Source organism: Anguilla anguilla, chromosome 17 (assembly GCF_013347855.1).
Source record: "Anguilla anguilla isolate fAngAng1 chromosome 17, fAngAng1.pri, whole genome shotgun sequence".
Lineage (NCBI taxonomy): Eukaryota > Metazoa > Chordata > Actinopteri > Anguilliformes > Anguillidae > Anguilla > Anguilla anguilla.
In genome coordinates, this window is record NC_049217.1 from 22942188 (window position 1) to 22963399 (window position 21212).

A 21212-nucleotide genomic window follows, 5' to 3' on the forward strand; every position below is an offset into this window, starting at 1 on the left:
ATGCTGATTGCTCTGTCGAAATGGTAATTTCAAAGGGGAGAGGCACTGAGGAGACTGAATAATAACACGGGACCAAGGGACAGGGAAGCACGAGGTGCCAGGGGCTCAGTGCCAACTCAGACACTCAGTTACTCACTCGTTCACTCACTCAGTCACACGCTCATCCAATTCACTGAGACAATTCACTCACTCATTTCATTCGCTCAAATTCACCAATTCACTCAGTTCGGTCACTCCCTCCCTTACTCGGTTCATTAACTCAATCACTCAAATTCACTCTCAGTTCACTTGTTCAGTCGCCCGCTCGCTCACTCATCTCACTTGTTCAGTCACTCGCATTCTCACTCACTTAGCTCACTCACTCACTCAGCTCACTCACTCACTCACTCAGCGTCGAAGAGTTGTAGCTCGGCCAGCTATGCCTAACAGGCACTGATAGAGTAACGCGCACACAGCAGGACCTCACTGGCGTGACTGCCGCTCAGCGATAACCCTTAAAAGATTTAACGATGGGGAAATGAAATCCTCATTATGCAGAAGGCGCCTTGCCTCCGGAAGCTTAATTGATCTGGACTAAAAGCTTCGCTCACACAGATGAACCTGGCGTGTGTGGCTGGATTGAATATGTGCTCTTGTCAGTTCTTCTGGATGAATGAGGAGTACCTACCTGGAGCTTGACCTTCATCCCATCAATGTTCAACACTTTATTCTGAAAAGAAAAATAACAAGGTTCATTTCTTACAATGCCACATTTTTGCATACTTTGATTTGATGCATATATGCGCGCACAAGTGCACACAACACTTTGCAGGCGAATCTGCCAACATTATACACCAGATTCATTACATTGGAGATACTAGCTTGCATGTATCCATAAAAAATATGACTGGTACGTACAAGAAACTTTGCCTTGTTTAAAATAAATGATCTCGTGTTTTGTGTGTGTGTTTGTATGTGTGCATATGCATGAGTGTTTCTGTAAGTGAGTGTGTGTGTGTGTGTGTGTGTGTGTGTGTGTGCATATGCATGAGTGTTTCTGTAGGTGAGTGTGTGTGTGTGTGTCTGTGCATATGCATGAGTGTTTCTGTAGGTGTGTGTGTGTGTGTTTGTGTGAGAGAGAATTTAAATTTTGCCTCCGGACATCACAGAAGCTGTAGGCAGCTACGTGCGCTGTATTGTCTCCGACCATCAATAATGCAGACCATGTCCCACCAGGCCTCTTTAGATACACCTGCTCCTCTTCCTCGTCTGTCTCCTCTGTCTCAGTGCAGAGGAGCTCCAAGATGGGAACATGGAATCTGGTCTGCGGTTCCAAACGGAACACTGCAATGGGAACATGCCTTCGTCTCTCTGGTTCCAAATGGAACACTGCAATGGGAACATGCCTTTGTCTCTCTGGCTCCAAACGGAACACTGCGATGGGAACATACCTTTGTCTCACTGGTTCCAAACGGAACACTGCGATGGGAACATGTCTTTGTCTCACTGGTTCCAAACAGAACACTGCGATGGGAACATGCCTTTGTCTCGGTGGTTCCAAACGGAACACTGCGATGGAAACATGCCTTCGTCTCTGTGGTTCCAAACGGAACACTGCAAAGGGAACATGGCAGCTCCTCTGTGGTTCCAAATCGAAACCTGCAGTTCCTTTATGAATCTAGGTTTGCAGTTTACTTTGTCCCCAACCATGGAAGCCCATCTCTGGCTAACAGGCTCTGGTCTGTCCTAATTCTGTGGTTTAACGGCAGATTGGCTGTTTGCCTTGGTCAGACAGGAAACTGGCCCTCAGGGAATGCCTCTCTGGACGCGGATCGATAGCCTTAAGGCTGTGCACACCTGTGCCCTGCTCCGGACCTGAGAGGAACCCATTAAATCTTATTGATTTACGAGCACACGCAACCATTTCCCATCGGCTGTCACCAGGTCATTAAATCGCATTGATTTGTAAATGCCTTTCACAACAGCCCCCCCTCTGCACTCGGATGTACTTGTTGATATTTGAATTCAAGGGAACAGCGTTTTTTCACGCAGTTCAAAGCGCCACTCGACTACAGCAATTCATACTCGAGGGACTGTGTGTGTACGCGTATTTAAAAAGTGTGCGTGTGTGCATGCGTGCGTAGGCACGCGTGTACGAGTCAGTGTTGAGGCAGCAGTGGTGGTGTCACCTTGATGGAAAAACAAAACGTGAATAACAATTTAATTTTTGCTTTTTTTGGAGAGATAGCATCTTTAAAATTGCTTGCATAACTTCTGCTGTCATTGTTTGCTTAGCACACATGATTTACGACAGTTAACCTGTACATTTATTTGCTCGTGCATCTCATTTAGCATGGACAGCGCTTATTGATGATCGCTTCAGTTTTCACATTCATTTAAATGTGCTGGAGTTAGCCGCCGAGCTCATTTTCATCCGCAGTCTCTGGGCAGGTTAAAGCAGCAAGGAATCCGTTCACGCAGCTAGGTGCTCGCTGGAGAAGGACGGAAAGGTGTACCGACACCGTACCGTACCGTACCTCACCCCTGTCACAGGCATGCTTAATTAGCGATTAGTTACACTGCCCCCCCCCTTGTGCCCATTTAGGGTACGTAGAGTGACATATTGTGTCTGGCAGATTCTGTAAACCAGGTGCACAATCGCTACCCGAATGACACCGAAGATGTCACCTCTGCTGGCTTCTCGGCTTCTCTGCCGTGGGGTCCCGCGGCCTGAAACTGACGTGCCCTTTTGGTCTGAAAGAATTTCCCGCCGAATCCGGCCTCATTAACATTCGTCGTCAGCGCAGCGACCGTGCGGCTCTGTTTTTGATCTGCCGTCCGAGGGCTGACAGCATTCTTCCCGTCCACCTGTTGTAAATCGAGCCGGCGATCATCTGAATATTCATGGGTGTCTTCTGCGAGGGCCTGTTCCCGAAACTTCTTTTAAAGCCTTTGACGGGCTTTAGAAGCGAGCCCTGGAGAGCGAGCTCAAAGCGATGGGACCTGACTCGTCCCGTCTCTAATTACCGTGTTCTTTTTGTACGAAACGCGGCGGGCCGTCTGGCCCAACACCGGCCCGACGTGTCCTTTACTGAACCCTCTCCTCGGCAGGGGCCCGCGGGACAGAGCAGACGCTCCCAGAAATTTTCGGTGAAAATGTGCACATCGCACTCAAGCAAAGGAGCAGACCCAGTAGCAGCAGAAAACGGCAGTTATGGCTGTAGCTGGTGGTCTTGCTTTGTCAACAGAAATTTTGTGCTGAGACAGTGCGAACCAACGCCAGTAAACGAATGTTTGCGAACCTACGTACGCTCTGTCTTTTTAAATTAATCTCTTTTGCGCCACTGAGAACACTTCCATTACTGATTCTGCCTCGAAAACAAAACGGGCGGCGGAGGCTTTCTGAATGCGTCTGTATCGAGTTTGATGCTATAATTTTAAAGGTGATTCATTTCTGGCTCTAGGGTCATGATGCGCTGTGGCGTTCATTTCCTGCTGAAAGTCAGGCGGACCCCAGGTTTCCTCTGCCTGCACCGTTATTGGATTCGCATTCAAAGGGCCTCTACTGACGGCGGACCGCGATACTCCACATAGGGCTCGGATAAGCACATTACGCGCATCCATCTGTGACCAACTGGCACGGCGGCAGACTTGCCATTATCCTCTCTGGACTGTACCATTAGCATATATCAGGGACTAGTAGCTACATAGGTGCCCTTAAGCAAGCCTGTCCAGGGCTGCCAGGATTTGTTTGTCCCCCCCCCCCCCCCATCCCTTGAGGATGGATCCATCCAAGGTTTCCTCCTGTTTGCTTTGGGGAGTTTTTCATTACTGCTGTCGCCCTTGGCTCGCTCCTGGGGGCCTGAGCCCGAGGTGTCCACAGCGAGGTTTGAATCTAATTGAAATTGAAGTGTACATGACCCTGCAGCGGCGGAATCATTCGGAGTTTCACCATCGCATCAGCAAAAACTTAATTTGTGTCAGGGACCCTAACATGAGTTTCCAGTGTCACTACGCAGCAGGGGGACGGTGGCTTTCAATTATCTCACAGGTCGGGTGATCGCATAATGCGCTTCATTCCGAATCGATTGCTTGCGCGAGGAAGAATCTATCTCCAGAATGCATCTTGGCCAGATGGCATTGCTGGTTGTATAAAATATGCATGTGCGCATAACAAAGCACATCAACACCAAAGTTTTTCCATCATAAAAAAAGTCTTGATGCTTCGTCTGTTGTGTCAATAAACACAAACGGTCGCAGTGTCGGATATAATACAGAGAATTTTAACTCACAAATGTTGTGCTACCGCAATACCAATATACATGCCCACCGCTTTGGCTGAATACTAAATTCTGATTGGCCGGGAAGCAGCGGCTGCTAAGTTCCATCATCATTCTGAATTAATGTGCATCGGTCTCGGTAAATAAAGTGGGAAATTTGTAAGAGCTAGCAAGCCAACAGTTACAATGTCATACTTGCAACAGTGTCAGCTGGATGTCCAGGAATGATTGTAGAGACTCTGTCTTTAATATAATTCAGTAGCTGGCCAGCTAGCTATCTGCCGTAACAAATGTGCTGTAAGACCATTGAGAGTGAGGGACTAGGAAGACGCAGTTGTCATGGTATAGGGCATGGGATATTTGCTGGTATACTTGAGTCACATTTTCCATTGCAGTGGAATCTCATATTGAAATGCATGCTTTGAATACAATTATAGTTACATATAGTGGCATAGTCTTTGTGGGGGAAAAAAAAAAAACACTGAGGAGGCATGTATCTGATGAGTGTATGGATTGATCCATTACTCGTGACCATACCTAGAGTATGCAGTTTGCTGTAGTGCAAGCAAACGTACAGCAGTGACTTTACTAAATAACTCATGGGTATACGCCACCCTCATGGGTATGTCCTCAGAGCTTGTCATCCATATTTAATCATCAGGTTCGGGTCTGAAGGTTAATCCCGTCAGAAACAGCTTCACGGCCTCTCGATGGCACTTCTGCGCGCGAGTCACTGAGAGTGTAAATAAGGCCATAGTTGCTTGTGGTGATCATTTTTTAAATTACCAGCACTCCCACTCTCTCGCATACATTTCTCCAGAGGGTTCTGGCAGTACAAAGTTAAATGATCTGTATGAAATATGGCAGGAGTAACCCAAACACTACCCCCACCCCACCCCCCACCCCCTCAAGAAAAGAAGAAAAAAATAGAGGGGAAGTAAATAAACTGTTGGTGGAATGGCAATCAAATTAATGTGGCCATTCAAAGACGAGCAACCTTGAGGGCCTTTGAAATGGGGAGAGAGAGAGCGAGAGAGACACTGTGACTCCAGTGAAGTCATTTAATGTCAGTGTGGGATCCCTCCCTCTGAAAGGGTTATGAGGACTTTGCCTCCTACGGAGAGAGAGAGAGAGATAGAGAGAGAGACAGAGAGAGAGAGAGAGAGCAGGTGCGTGAGAGAGCAAGAGGTGGAGACAGAGTGAGGGCGAGAGGGGGGAGATGGAGAGAAAGAAGGAGAGAGGGAGAGGTGGGAGAGAAGAGAGGCAGGGGTGAGAGAAGGAGAGAGAGGGAGAGGTGCGTGAGAGGAGAGGGACGGGTGAGAGGGAGAGAGACTGAGGGAGAGAGAAGGCAAGGATGTAAGGGACGAGGAGAGAGGGAGATTTAAAGAATGGTAGTTAGGGGTAGAGGGACTGATAGAAAAGGGGATCAGAGGAAGAGAAGTAGTCAGAGTGAGAATCAGAGATAGTGACCGGCCTGTAGTTTTATAAAATGTGTTATACCTTCAAACGGATCAATCAGAATAGTTATAAAAACATGACAGATGAGATCAACCCAGCAAAATCAGAGAGTTCTAAAAGCACGGGAGATGAGGAGGGAGAGAGAGAGGGAGCGAAGGAAAGGGAGAGCTGCACTTCAGGAACCTTTTTGCCTGTGAGGTGTTCTTCACACACCCTCCCAGATTTTACACTTTAATAAGTAACCTCGACGCCAGAACCGAGGTGTCCAAGAAAAAGAAAATACCATTAAAAGTTAAGGTCCCACTTTTGTGGAGGGTGGTTCTAAAAAATCCAATGAAGCGTTGGCTGTGTGAGAGGGTAGAGGTGACACCGCTTTAGAGCTGAGGAAAGGAACACAGCCGCGGGCTAGGATGACAGCGCCCCAGGAAGACGGGGCGAGAGAGATGGAGATAAGAAGGGAACTGCCGAGAGAGAGAGAGAGAGAGAGAGAGAGAAAGAAGGGGAAAGAGAATCTCGAACACCTGTCACAACACTACTGATTCCACTCCAGTCCAGAAACTGCATAGCTCAGTGTCCTGGCACTGCCAGTCAAAACAAAAACAGAGGGGCTGTGAGTTTATGGGGGAAGGTGTGGGGAGGGGAGGGGAGGCACAGCTTCATTACAGGGGCTGGGTGAGAGAGAGAGAGAGAGAGAGAGAGAGAGAGCTCGGTCAGCAGCATGGCCTGCCATCCATCTCCGAGCCACAGCCTCCCGGCGCTTTTACAAACGCTGTCGATCCAGGAAGCCCGGAGTGCGAGCGAGAGGCAGCGGTTTCCTGTTCAGGCGGGAGTTCATGCGTGCTGCATACGGATGTTTGTTCTTTCTGTGTCGTTCGTTCACTGTCATGATTATATACACTGTGTTTAAAGAATAATTTAATTACTTATTTATTCAGTAACTACATTCAGGAGAGAGCCACACTCAATGTGTTTTGTTAAGATGAGGGGTGTGGTGGGTTGGAAACCAGTGGTAAAATGGTGAAAGTATTGTGGCGATGGTAGGCTTGATTGGGTGCTTTTTCAGAATGGAGAAATATGAGTTTGAGCCAGCAGAAACACGACACACACACATACACGCGCACACAAACACACACACGCGCGCGCACAAAAACTCTCCACCTGTTACAAGTTTGTAGGCCAGTGTGTGGCTGTGAATAATCTATTCTGGCTGACTTGTAATCTTGGACCGAGGCACATACCCCCCCCCCCCCCCCCCATCTGAGCTGCAAGCTGTTTGCTGCGTTCCTCAGTGAAGGGAGCTGTGGCGCTGCTCTGTGTGATGGTGCTGCGTGTCTCCCAGCGCTGGCGGTCAGCCTGCGTCAGCCTGCGTCAGCCCCGATGAGCTCGCCGCTCCGTCGCGGCGCCGCCTCTCCCGCTGACCCTGTGTTACCGCGCGCGGCCGCGGTCGGGCCCTCGTTTCGCCCACCCGCGACCCCTCCCCCCCCCCCCCCAAACCGGCGGGATCGACCCCCCTGGCCCTCGATTGCTTAGCAACGGCGGCTTGCCGCGCCGCGTGGTCCGCAAAGCTCTCTGCTCTCATCTGAGGGCTGCGGCCGAGGCGGGCGGAGCTCAGGATCGGACCAATAGGGGCTCGTGCTTTTGTGATCTCATCCCTGTGACTTCTCTCATGATCACCTTTGTGTGGGTGTGGATGGGGGCAAGGGGCAGGGGATATGCTATAGGTGTGGCTTGGGGGTTGAGGGAGGGATACACTGTGGGGGGGGGGCTACGCTGTCAGTGTGGGTGGGGAGGGGGGGGGGTGGGGGAGGGAAGGGGGGAGGGTAGGCTGTGAGTGTGGGTGGGCCGGGCAGCGGTCTAATCGCCCACGGTCTGTGTCCCCTCAAAGCCAGGATGAAACGAGAAGGCCAGGTCCTGATGCTAAGCTCTCCCACAGGCCGGGCTGTTAAATATTAATACGGCACTGCTCTGCTTCACACACTGATCATCCTGTGACCTTACAGCTGCAGGTGGGACCTGCTCAAAAACTACAGGTTCCTCTGCCCTCCCCTCCCTCCCCCCCCCCCCCTATGTACCCCCTATGTGACTAATTACTACGACAGCACTGAGGCTAGCAGCAACTCTCTCTCTCTCTCACACACGCGCACACACACACACTCTCTCTCACACATGCGCACACACACACACTCTCTCTCACACATGCGCAGACACTCTCTCACGCACACACACGCACACCCTCTCCTTCACACACACACACACGCACACACACACACACACACACACACACGCGCAAACACACACACACGCACGCGCACACTCTGTCTCCGTAACGCATGCAGTAATGGGCCCGTAGGGGAGCACCGGTGTTCATGGGGAAAAAGTAAGGCGATGAAATCCGCTGGCTTACAAACAATCAGTCACGAGCCTGCCTTTTCTCATTGCTTTAACACCAACGTTATCACCTGTATGACTCCTAAACTCCAAACATAAACCTTGCACGGCTGATGTACTGTTATGGGGGGGGGGGGGGGGCATCGCTAAACGCGTTCCAGGAAGGAGGTTCCTAAGAACCTGATTCCCCCAACAGCCTCGTTATAAGCAGTCTGTGTGTGTCTGTCAATAATCTGTGATTTAATCTGTATTTATTTAAGCAGTGGAGAATGTCGCAAGCTGCCATAGAATCCACTCAGCTCTCCATCTCTCTTTCTCTCCCTCCCTCCATCTCTGTCCCTGCACACTTTTTCTTCACCACTTTTTTCCTCCCTCTCTCCATCTGTCTCCTCTTTTCACCCCACAATGTCTGATTCCCTGTCTCCTTCACTCACTCCCCAGCTCCCTCTCTCACCCTCTCTCTCTAATCACAGATATCACTGTCCCCTCAGTAGCTGAAGCTCTCAGTAGCATGTTAGAATCTCAGTGTCAGACTATGGGTGTCACACACTCTGTGTTAGACTCTCAGTGTTAGACTCTGTGTCACACTCTCTGTGTTAGACTCTGTCATACGCTTAGTGTTAGACTCTGGATGTGAGACTCTGTTAGACTCGGAGTTTCCATGGTGTGACTGTGCATCTTGCTGACCCAGGCTACACTCTGTCAGCAGCAAGTTGGCGCATTTCAGAGACTCCTACACTCAGCTGGGCTGCTGGATTCCTCTCAGTCTCAGTTCCCCTACTCCAAACACTCTCCACACAGGACTACATAGCATCTTCCACCTCTGTCTCAGTCATAGTTCCCCTATTCCAAACAGACTCTCCACACAGGACTACATAGCATCTTCCACCTCTGAGTCTCAGTCATAGTCCCTTATTCCAAACAGACTCTCCACACAGGAGTGTAAAGCATATTTCATGAGCCATCCCTTTGAAACTATGGTAACACTTTCGAAAAAACAAAAAACAAAAAACAAATTTCTTAAAATTACTTCTGTGAATGTTCTTCTTGATGACACATTGGAGAGGCAACAGAGTGACTGATCATCAACCCTTTTCAGTCAGTGGCTTAATTTACCGCTGGTGTTTTTTTTCCGAACTTCGTCCTTGGAGATGCAGCGATGTCTGGTCTTAAAGCACAGTTCAGTGGGCGGCCGGTAATAACTCGAAGGTCTTGCGGTGCTTGCGCCTAATTTGTCGTTCTTCGCGCGGCTCTCGCCGAACAGACACACGCCGGCTTTGCTCCCGAGAGCCAGGAGAAAGAACTGCGGGGTAGGATGAAAGAAGAGCTACCTTTCCTGCTCCTCAAGCCTGCTTTGACCCCCCCACCTGTTCTCCTTGAGTCAGTACTGATCTTCTGGCTCCGGCCCCCCACCCACATGCCCTCAGCATAATCAGAGAGTGCACGGTTCTTGATGAACCGATAACAACCGGTAACTTTGTGATTCATGTGCACCTGTTACAGCTCGTTTTTCTCCTCCTTACAGCTTAATTATCCCGAATCTATAGTTACCGAAAAAGTAAGAAAAATTGTAATGTTTTTTTTTCAACGGCATAGGGCCAAAGAGACGTTTTCCACTTGGTTCCTTTTACGATGCGTCGCTTGTGGGTCTTCATCCTTTTGAGAGCGCTGTGATTGATTGAATGGCGGACTGAGTAGCATGGAGGACACGCCCCTGTGCTGAGTCACAGCAGGGCAGATTGATTGATTGACAGAGCGGGCACAGGGAGGAGTGGGAGGAGGGGAGGGACTGCTTTTAAGGCTGATTAATGGAGCTGCTTCCCGAAATTAAGGACATTGGGACAGGCTTAAATTTGCAGTGACACAATTTAATGGCTTGTGCTCTTTTAACCCTTTTTGAAGAGTTTTCCCGTCGGTGTTCTAGAACGCCGTTGCATTCAGTTACCAGCAGTGATTGTTACATCGGCATTAGAATGTTCAGGTTAAATTCTAAGGACACATTTGTGATCTTACGCCTTTAAAGGGTTAAAGGGGAGGGTGCTGTCGCCAGAGTGCACCCTGAGGCGACAGGCAGACGTGGTGGGTTCTGGCACAGGCCCTCTCTTTCTTTATCAAGATCTGACTCTTTTCTCTTTATTCTGTGTAGGCAAGCTTCAGACCAGCCCCCCGCCCCTGCCCACCACCTTCGGCTGTGACGCCAGCTAATAGTTATTTTCTACGAATTTCCCTTTTGTGTCTCTGAGAACTCGTACGCAATTATTCCTTTTTGTGTATTTCCTAAATATAGCTCCTAATTACTCTTGTGTTTCATCAGGTCCACGTTCACAAAGACGATTCAAGCATACGCAATTCAGCCTGTGCACAAGTGTTTGCGGGAGAGTGTTGTATGATGGGTAATGGGTGGACGTGATGAAACCGAGTTTGAGCCTTACTCAAGTGCACAACAGCAGTAAACTTGGAAAACTGTTGTGTCAATCACTGTCTGGTGTGCTAAAAATGCAAAGGAATATAAAGTAATGAAATGGCACTCCCATGAAGTAGCCAGGCTGAAATATGTTAAAAGTCAAACTAATAAACTAAGCACTAATAAAACTGAAAGTATACCAAATCTGCACACACACTTACACATGTACAAATATACGCATTTATTTGTGTATATATATATAGTATATAAGTGGCATTTACTGGGCTTGGTCTTCACCTCAAGGAGCTAACTGTACCTGTAGTTGTACTGCGGGTGTGCATGATGGGAACTTGGGTTCAAAACAAGGTACAATTGATACGACGGTATAAAAGCATACTTTTACACTTTTACCACACAACCGACTTCCAACATCAGCCCCCAAGGACGTTGGGATGCTTTGAAATGCGGGAGGCTGCAGCGAGGGACGTAGCCTCCGCTAGGAGAGTGACTCACTCCTGTGCGGAAGCGGGCCTTCGGAGGGCCGTTCAGTTTGCCTGCGTTGCCACGGCGCCGCGCCGCGCACGCTTGTCCGTCCTGTCGAGCTCCGCCTGGGAACATGAGAAAGGAAACAGCGTCCGGGCGTCACGCGTCGCTCTGAGCTGAACTAACAGCAGAGTTTTTATTCCTCTTTTCTCATCCTTCGCAGTCCTCATTTAGGTTCGACAGTCACCTTTTTAGAAAACGCGTAGCCGTTCGCTGTTAGTCATGGATCTATTCAGCCTTCTCTATTGATTGCTCACTGTTCACTCGCGTGCTCACATACAGTTGTTCCACGCTATTTAAGTTTCCAAAGGAGTAAACATTAGAAAAACATTTTATAAAATGGCTGGAAATTTGCCCTCATAAAAACATGAGAGGTGAACGATGCATTTTCTCAGAACAGCTTAGTCATACTGGCATAAGGACAGAGGTGGAAAATTCAGGTTCAGGACATAGAAGTTCTCCTCAGTATTTTGTTCACATCGTCCGGATTTGCTAATTAGCACCGTTTCTTCAGCCAGGAGGTAGAGCTAATCAGTGAAATGAGATGGCTGAGTTAATGGGTGGAAGAAACACATGGCAAGACTTTTAACTTTCTGACCCCTGGACTTTCCGCCCGTGAGTAAGGAGGACACACAGAATTCCTGGTGTTATATACCACACACCCCACATGGCGCTTTATACACAAACATATCTGACCCTAGAGCAGGTAACTCTCACCTGGGCGAGAGTTGTGTGGGTACGAACACACTGACTCTGCGCAGGTAACTCTCACCTGGGCGAGGGGGCTTGTGGGTACGAACACACTGACTCTGCGGAAGACCTCCTGGCTGCTCTGAGAGAGAAGTAGGTGTGTGAACTCCTCGTGTGAATCCTGACAGCCGCGCGTTGGGGAAACCGAACTGTGATAACAGGCCTTGCACGTTTGAATTAAAGAGCTCTATATTCCTCCTTCTCTAAATGGAGTCATGCTGTATGAGGTAATTGTTATCCCAGCCTGTTTTTCTTACGCTGTACCTTGCGTACTGTTGAACAGCTGTGTCAAATCTTATCCAAAAAGGGGCGGTGTGGGTGCAGGTTCCACTTGATTTAAGACCATGATTAGTTTAAAGGTTACATCAGGTGTTGTAGTGCTGGGCTAAAACAAAAACCTGCCCCCACACTGGGAAGGTGAAGAGGTTTGTTTATGCTCTCACTGTATAATATATGCAATTATATGCAATGTAAATGCAATCTTATTCCATTTCATTTTACTACTGGTGGAGGGAACATTCAAAACGTTGATATACAATGTAATGCAATCTAATATATAATCCATAAAATATGTCATTTCTGTAAATAACGCAACACAGAAAAGTATGGATTTAATAAAACACGTCTCCGCCTCTCGGCAGTTTATCTGGTGCGCTTGTCATTGCTGCAGGAGAGTGATTTACCTCAGCCTGCAGTAATGCCGTGGGGGTGGGGCGGTAATGAGCTTGTGTGCTTCTGCCCCACCCCTGCTCCCCTTGTGGCCAATCAGAGTATTACAAAAAGAAGCCAAAAGTCTCATCTTAATCAGTGAGGCATGTGACATCTTTGCTCTTTCTCTCCCCCCCCCACTCTCACTCCTTCTCGGGTCCCTCTCTGTCACTCTCTCTCTCTTTCTCTTTTATCTGGGCGGAATATTTATTGGTATGATATATTTTTGCTGTCTTTCTCTCTCTCTTGCTGTGTGAGAGACTGGAGATGAGATGCAGGGAGGTGACAGCTGTCAGCTTTTACGGGCCCTGGCTGATCGGCGCGCCAGGTGACAGTCCTGTTTCCTGTTTGATTTCCTCCGCTCACCCCGCAACCTGTCACGCCCCTTCCTCCCCCCGCCGGCAACGCCGTTCCCTCCTCTTCCTCTTTCCTACCGCCGGAGAAGCTCGCTGCTAAATTTACTCTCAAATCCTCGAGCTCCTCGAAGCAAGGCACCGCTAAATTAGGCAAACGAAGTGAAAATCCCACGGATGAGGACTGCCGTGGCAACCGCGCGACAGACAGGGGAAGGAAATGTTCGCCGACTGTGAGAGGAGTGTGGCAGAGAGAGAGAGAGAGAGAGAGAGAGAAAGAGAGTAAGAGAGAGAGGGCGATATCTCGTTTCCGTCTCATAAGCCAGTTCTGCTCCCTCAGAAGCAGAGCCCAGCGGCTCAGTGTCCAGGAGGTTGTGAGTTTCCAAGTCCCTGCCCTTTGAGCAGGACTCTGCATGTGAATGTTCAACACTCTTCCCAAACACTCCCGGCGAATACAAAGCTGTGAGCCCGTGCCCACTTGCATTAACATCTCCTAACAGCAGCACTCAAAAAGGTTAAGATTACCCTGGTTTGTACTCCTATATTTGGAAAGCCCAGTGCGTTGATAGGCCTGATTCATTGCTGGAAGCCCTGTGTGAATGTGGGAGAGCAGAGGCGGGTGCTAACAGGGTGAGGGCTGTAACAGGCTGTCAGAGGCATCGCTAACGCAGCGTTAGCGCCAGGAGTCGCCCGGGCAGACCTCGGCACACACCTGTAAGAGCAAATTTAGAGAAACTCCCGACAGGAGGATGAGTCAGACGGTCTGGCCTCATTACAGTGTGTTTTAAAATAATCCGGTCTGCCACCTTGTCTCTCGCTGTTGATCCGGGTTAGCAATATGCCAGTGAGAGCTAGCGCTGGCTAGCTGTGCGATCTGCACAGTGGTATGGGAGATCTTCAGCTTTTGGGTGGCTGGGGATGGAGGGGGTTGAGGATGACACTGCAGGTCAGTAACACACACACAGACACACACATATACACACACACGCACGCATGCACACGTGCGCACACACACACCCTTTTTCCTTTCTTGGCTCACATAGTGAACTCATGTCATGACAGCAGGGGAGAATCGAAGCTCACAGCACTTTTTTCCTGAATGTTCCGTGTCAGCTCCCGTTCTGCCAGGTGCGCGTCTCTCCTGCTCGCGAGTGTGAGAACTGCAAAGCAGAAGGGTGCTGTCCCTCAACCCCACACCGCCCCCCCCCCCCCCCAAAGTACATCCATCCTGCCCCCCCCCCCCAAAGTACATCCACCCTGCTGAACGCTCGCTTTACGATAAGCTCCCAGCACGTGCATCGCAGACATTCAGCGGAAGAACCAATCCCGAGGCACGCTAAAACCATGTTACCGCGGCAACAGAACATTAACGTTGATAAAATGGAGAACAGAGAGCGTAATCATTTTATTGTGGTGGGGATATTTTTGGGGTTGGCAAATAGCTTTTTTTTTCATGTTTTACAGTACCGTGCTTGCTCTCGCTCCAGGATATGACAGGGATGTGGAATTTTGGATGAGTGGTGGGCTCCCCTCCTGTGAGATCAGTGCTGGCACCAAACTGTAGCAGCACAGACGGAATTACCGATATGAGGAAAATCCAGGGATTTAAAGCGGAGTAGTGGGATTAGACCAGGATTAGACCAGGATTAGACCGGGCCCAACCATGGAGGATCTGACTGGTGATCCGCGGTAGTTCCCACTCTGCTGCTTTGTAATCTGTAATCTCAACTAGCAGTTCTGGAACCCGACTGGAAGTGGAAGGCTACAGGTTTTGTACCGGGCAACAGTCTCTGTGACATCTTTCCAGGGGGCATCTTCACCTGGCAGTCCAGGGGCCGCACCCCCATAATCATACGCCTCACAATCACAGAATGATACAGGATCACCAGGAATGATCCGAAACAGAGTTCACGCACGTGACATCAGAGTGTATGTGCACGTGACCGTATGCGTGTGTGTGTGTGTGTGTGTGTGCACGTGACCGTATGCGTGTGTGTGTGTGTGTGTGTGTGTGCACGTGACCGTATGCGTGCGTGTGTGTGCGCGCACGTGCCTGTGCGTGTGAGCGTGTGCGTGCGTGAGAGTTTTCGAGCGCCCCCTGGAGGCTCCACGTGTGCGATAATTCTCCAGGGGTCCGCTCAGAAGATGAACGGCAGTGCAGTTAATCCCTTAAATCTCCCAGAAATCCATTCCAGGCTCCCGCTGAGACAAGGAGGCCCCATCCGTCAGAGGGCAGCTACCGGGAGACTCGCTAAACGGCCAAAACAAATGAGGACCTTTAGCAGAGGCGCGATAAGGGCGCATGGGGGTGGCTCCATCAGCGAGAGAGAGAGAGAGAGAGAGAGAGAGTGTGTGTGTGTGTGTGTGAAAGAGGGAGAGGAAGAGAGAGAGAGAGAGAGTGTGTGTGTGTGTGTGAGAGAGGGAGAGAAAGAGAGGAAAAAGAAGAAAGGAGGAGATGGAAGGAGAGGGGGCGAGAAATAATGTGGGAAAAGGGGAGAAGGAGAAAGCAAGGGATAGAGAGAGGATGATAGAAGAGAGGGACTGATACACGGAAAGAGAAGGGAGAGGAAAAATAAAGGATGGAGAAACGGAAGGAGAGGGGGAGAGAGAGAATGTGGGAAAAGGGGAGAAGAAGAAAGCAAGGAATAGAGGGAGGATAACAGAAGAGAGGAAAAGATGCACAGAAAGAGAAGGGAGAGAGAAAATAAGAGATAGAGAAATGGAAGTTGCGGAGAAGGAGCGAAAGAGAGAGAGACAGAAAAAAGGAAAGAGAGTGAGAGACCCTCATCCACAGAACAGTAAACCCATGCTAAGAAAACTTCCTCCAGTGACTTGTAAAAGAGGTCGATGTGACACCTTTCTGAGGGGAATTGATGGTACAGCTTTTCATTACTTTCCTGAAAGGAGAATATGTGAGCAAACAAGCGTGCGCATACACACACACTCACCCACACACACACACACACACACACACACACTCGCAGTCTCTCACACACATACACAAATTCACTCACCCACACACACACACGACACTCGCAGGCTCACACACACACACACACACACACACATGCACACATTCAGAGACAGGGTGCCCATTTGGTGTGTTGGTGTGGGGGATGGCCCTGGTAACTTGGCTGTTTGCTGTTCAGATAAAATTAGAAAATGTCCTCTCCACCAGGTGGTCCTCGCCCTATGGTGCAGTAGCTGACTTCAAACTCTGCCCATGTGCTCATGAATATTCATGAACGGGCCCAGCAGGCACCTGACAGGCAGTTTAACTCTTTACCTCCCTGGTGCCATTTTCCAGAAGACTGTCAAAAACTCTCGCTGCCCTCACCTGTGAGGCTCCACTCAATCTCAGCGGAGGGAGAAGGGGGAGGAGTACATGTATGTACATATGCTGAATTATATTTTAAATGTTTTCTTTTGTTTTTTTTTAGCAAGAAAAAAGTTGTAAAGGCAAACTTGTTGGCTTGCCTCAGGCTACTATTCTTGAAAGCCTTTGAAAAATGATTGGTACAAAATTCTATAAGTCACTCAGCCTGTTCACAGTGGTTAATTTATCTCCGATCACCATCAAGAGGAGGTCCCACCCCAGACAGGTTGCGCCCACCCTGACCACCCCACCCCCTCTAAGCAAGATCAGTGACAGAAGATAAACACACTTACATGCACACACACACACACACACACACACACGCACTCACACAACCACGCTTGCACGCATGCGTGCACACACATCTTATCTCAGTCTGTTCCTGTGTAAGCCGGAGTGAGTGAGTGAGACTTCGTTAGGAACGTGCGATCTCAGTTTGCTTGATCACACCTGAGAAATGTGTACTGTGTTGTCACCGGGGGGTGGGGAGCAAGAGGAGGAGGGTTCTATCTGTAGATACATAACTGCAGTTGCTGCGTTGAGCACCTCTTTTGTAGCGAACGCTATGCTGCGTTGATGGACCGCCGTGTTCTGAGACAGGAGGCAGGGCCGTTCGGTTTCTCAGTGCATGCATCCAAGACCTAAATGTTGGTGTCACGAATTGGACAATTGATCCACTGTTGGGATTAATATGAAGGGGAGGTTGTCGATGGAAAAGTGGGGGGGGGGGGGGGGGGGGGGGTTGCTTTACAGTGATGAGAGGGAGCAGACACATGCTGGCACTCAATAGAGATTATGGCAAAAGGACAGCCACACAAAATAGTGTGCGCGCGTGTGTGTGTGTCTGTGGTGTGTTAGTGTGTGTGTGTGTCTGTGGTGTGCTTGTGTGTAGGGTGTGTGTGTGTGTGTAGGTTGTGTGTGTGCATGTGCGTAAAGAGTGTCCTTGCATTCTATTCACAGAGCTTTGTGTTGGCAGAACCCATTTATATCCACCTTGTATTTTCCATAAGCAGGCGCACACCCACGCACGCTCGCACCCACGTACACACGACACATACGTGTTCACACACGTTAGCTAGCCGCTACGCGCAATCAATAAATCTACCTTGAACCCAAGCGGACACTTTCTCAGAGGTCAGACCTGGGCATGTGCAGAGATGTCGTGTCAGACCCCTTAATGCCCTAAATAGCGATGGGATTGGAACAAATCGATGTGAGTGGATGTGGGGCTTAACGCTGGACAGGGTGAGGGGCGGTCGGAGCAGTGCAAACACAGGAAAACTCATCGCTGTGTGACCTCCCCTCCCATCAGCCAGGCCTCGTACGCTTAAGGAATTCGGGATTTCAACAGACTGCGCTGCCTCCATGCTAGAAAGGCTGTTTTATTTTGGGAAGGTTGGTGGTGGAGGTGGGGGTGGGCGGGGGGTTGAGGGGGTTGCAGTTTTGGGTGTTGACTGGCATACAGTTTGTTTTTCACCTGCTTTTGCTTTTAGTTCTTGTTTAAAAAGTGAGCTTGAGAACGTGCTGAAGTGCCGAAGCTGTCAGTGAAAAGTGCCACACTAGCACCGTTTTGATCATGCATGTATTCTGTCGCCCGAGCATCACTCTGCGTGTGCCAGAGAAACAAACCAAGCAGAAGCTGACTGCAGCATCCCTGTCACACAACGTGACAAGCAGCCCATCACTGTCCTGTCTGTGTGTCTGAAGACACACCTAACATTTAAAAATTATTTGGGGCACGTCGGTTATGTTTATGGTCTGAAATAATTAAATTATACGTGTTTGATTGTCTGCATATGTGTGTGTGTGTGTGTGTGAGGGAGAGAGTGAGTGAGCAAGTATGTCTGCGTAAGGGATACTGTGGGTGTATTTGCATATGAGGACTATTTTGTGTGTGTGTGTGTGTGTGTGTGTGTGTGTCAGTGTAAGTCTGTGTGTATGAGAAATATTGTATGTATGTGTTTGTTTATGTCTGTGTTTGTGTGTGTGTACTGTATACATTTATATAATCCATGCTTTGTATGAGTGTATCTGCACGGTTGTGTGTGTGTGTGTGTGTTTGTGTCTGTGTCTCTTGAACCACTGACCCAGGAGCACTACTGTTCCTCTCGCTTAGCTACAGCCCCATGTCTCTGCATGATGTGCATGTGAACGTTATTCCCCTGGCACCTGGGCTCAGCGGCACAGGGTCAGCAATCCAGTGCACCAGAAGGACACGCTTTGTTGTGCAAGGGCCCAGGGGATCAGGGAACGGGCTGGGTGGGGCGGGGGTGGGGTGCGTGGGGGGTAGGGTGGGGAACCACGGAGGAATACCCCCGTCTCTCAGCCTCTCTTCAAGCCTAGGAAGCCGTGACGGATTAGCTTAGCCCAGCTTTGCCTCACTAGCAACGCATTAAGCGCTAAATCAACTACAGTCGGACAGCTACAGCGCTAGCAGTGTGTTACAGCTCCATCACGAGTGAGCTGCGGTCTAGTTTGGAGTTCGTTTACCTTTTTTTTTCTATGGTAAATCACGGGCACTCGCTGCGCTGGTGAAGGAGCTGTTTCAGTCAAGGTGGTGATTGGGTGAAACAGGTCATTACATGCTTCACTGAAATGAAAGCCTGCGGGCATATACTTCTATCACTTGCAAAATATCACTTGCAAAATTGCCTTGATCTAAGGTTTTTATTGTTTTTATTTATTTCTCATTTCTTACTTATTACTTACTTTTCTATTACTTTGGCTGCATGTTATAGTAGGCCAGAAAGTAGGCCATCTGTGTGACTTCATGCATGATCACATGATTAGAATCTATGTATTGTATGGATACAGACAGTGTATGAGCCAAAATGGACTGAATGGCCTGTTCTCGTGTATACGTTAAAATATTTTAGCGTTCAGATAATTTGTATGACACACGCTCCAAATCATCTTCACATTTTCACACCAGTGCTTTCCATTTGTTCCGCTAAATACCTGAACTGATGAATAAATTCAGGTTCTGCACCTTTCTCAAGGGTACAGCAGTATTTACCCCCCTGGGAGTTAAACCAGCAAAAAGAAGAAAAGTTCCCTAACCCTTAATATGACAGTTAGCCCAGCACAAATATGTCTGCCAAAAAGTTTGAGTTCTTTACAATTCAGGTCTGTACAAGGTACAGTAGAGGTCACAGTTTGGTAACTATAGCTTTAAAGTGTGTCTGATTTAAAAGTGCTTTAACCACTACTCAACCTCCCCATCCCACACTGGTACATGGACCATTAAACGTTGTGAAAATGAAAGCGTTTTATATATACAACCCCTGCTTGAGCTGAATAATTAGCCCTGGCTGCATGCCATTTAAATGCCCTCGATTCCAAAGCAGAGCACCCTTCAAATATGAAAAATGTCCCCCCCCCCCCCCACTTGACTCCCTTTATCTGAAGCGGGTAAACTTGTCCCGGATTTAAAAAGAAAAAAGGAACGCACCACGCCTGTTGCATAAGCACGTGTTTCCAGGACAGATGGCACGTGAAATGGGCCACAATGAGAAACCTTCACCGTTTGTTTCTGTTCTTTTTTTGAATAGAAGAAGAAGAAGAAGAAACGGCAATAAAAAGATGTGATGTAAGAATCCAAGGGCACAGTCTCGAGGGAGAGAACATGAAAGAAGAAGCGGTGGCAAAGAGGAAAAGGTAAATGTGGTCATTGCCTTGCCTCGATAGCATAGCAGTGAGAGACTCTCTCACTCGGTGTGTTTTTTTTGTTTTAAGCCCTTGGGCAGGCGAGACTCACTCTGTTAGTTCGTTACTTAATCTGAAAGAGCCTCTTATTCCTTATTAAAGCCCTTATCCTGTTTTTCTTTTGTGCAGCACGAGAGCTCACTGTGCAGAATGTAAATAGTAAATGAGCACATAAAAGATAAGAGCTTCCAGCTGCATTAAAATGCCCGACAGACCAGACGGTTGTGGCCCAGTGATCAATAGGTGTGGTTCAGTAATGTTCAGTGGCTAATAGGTGTGCTTCAGCAACATACTTGTTCTGTTCCAAATTGGGAGAAAAGGGGGGGGGGGGGGAGGTGTTGAGGATTTGTTTTTTTATATTGGTTGCTCAGTTATATCAGTCCCATAGCAGTGTGTTGGAAGACGTAATAAGTACTTATGGTGTCAGAAAGAAAAATGACCCCATAAAAAGTGACCCATAGGTAAGTTTTTCTATTATAGAAAAGGGACCCCACTGATAGAATGCAAGTATTTATTAAATTACATAACCTACAATAGATTCATTCAAACAAATTTTTGTGTATATGGAAAATTGACCCCAATCCAAAAAACCTAGAGTACAATAATACATGGGCCATTTTTCTTCGCTTTGAAAAATTGACTTACCAAAATAAATATGACAGCTGCCAATTTATTATAGGACAACAGCAGCATCCCTTTGGCTCAATAATTAACAGGAGCCAAGGGTTTTTTATTTTATTTTTTATTTTTTAGATATAGGATTCAATCAATACAGTGAAAGCTGAATCGCTATGGACACCAGGGGGCGTGCAGATGGGGAGGACTTGATAGGGTGATTTGTATCCGGCTACAGGCGGGAGCCAATCCGGCGCTGCGGCAACAAGGCCACGCCCCACTGTAGGCTACAGCGTGTTGGGCGGAGCCCTGGGAAACGGCGGCTGCGGGGACGGAGCATTAGTGCGCGGGAGGCTGGGCTACCCAACTCTCAGGCACCCGCCATGAAGCTCACTGCACGGGTCCCCCCCGCCGATTCCTGTTTTACACACAGCACACAGACGGAACTATTAAAATAGAACTGTTGCAGCGAATGAAGAGAGTTCTTCATTTCGCGGCGAAAGAGGGAGAAGGAGGGTGACTTCACATCCGCGGAAGACAAGGCCGTCCGCCCCGGCAACGGGGCTGCAAGGGCTTCCAGTCGACAGCCACTCGGAGCGGAATGCAGAAAAGACGTTGCCAAGGCAACAAGGCCTGAAAGCACAACAGCCCCT

The 21212-nt window shown here is 48.8% G+C and overlaps 1 protein-coding gene across 1 annotated transcript in view; it reads right to left on the bottom strand.

Annotated features, from left to right (window-relative positions):
* Positions 1-21212, bottom strand: part of LOC118216806 (ras-related protein Rab-26-like) — an 88720-nt gene that overhangs the window by 55195 nt on the left and 12313 nt on the right. The window contains exon 3 of the mRNA XM_035398313.1: positions 668-709. Coding sequence (XP_035254204.1) covers positions 668-709 — 42 coding nt within the window. The remainder of the gene's footprint in view (positions 1-667; positions 710-21212) is intronic.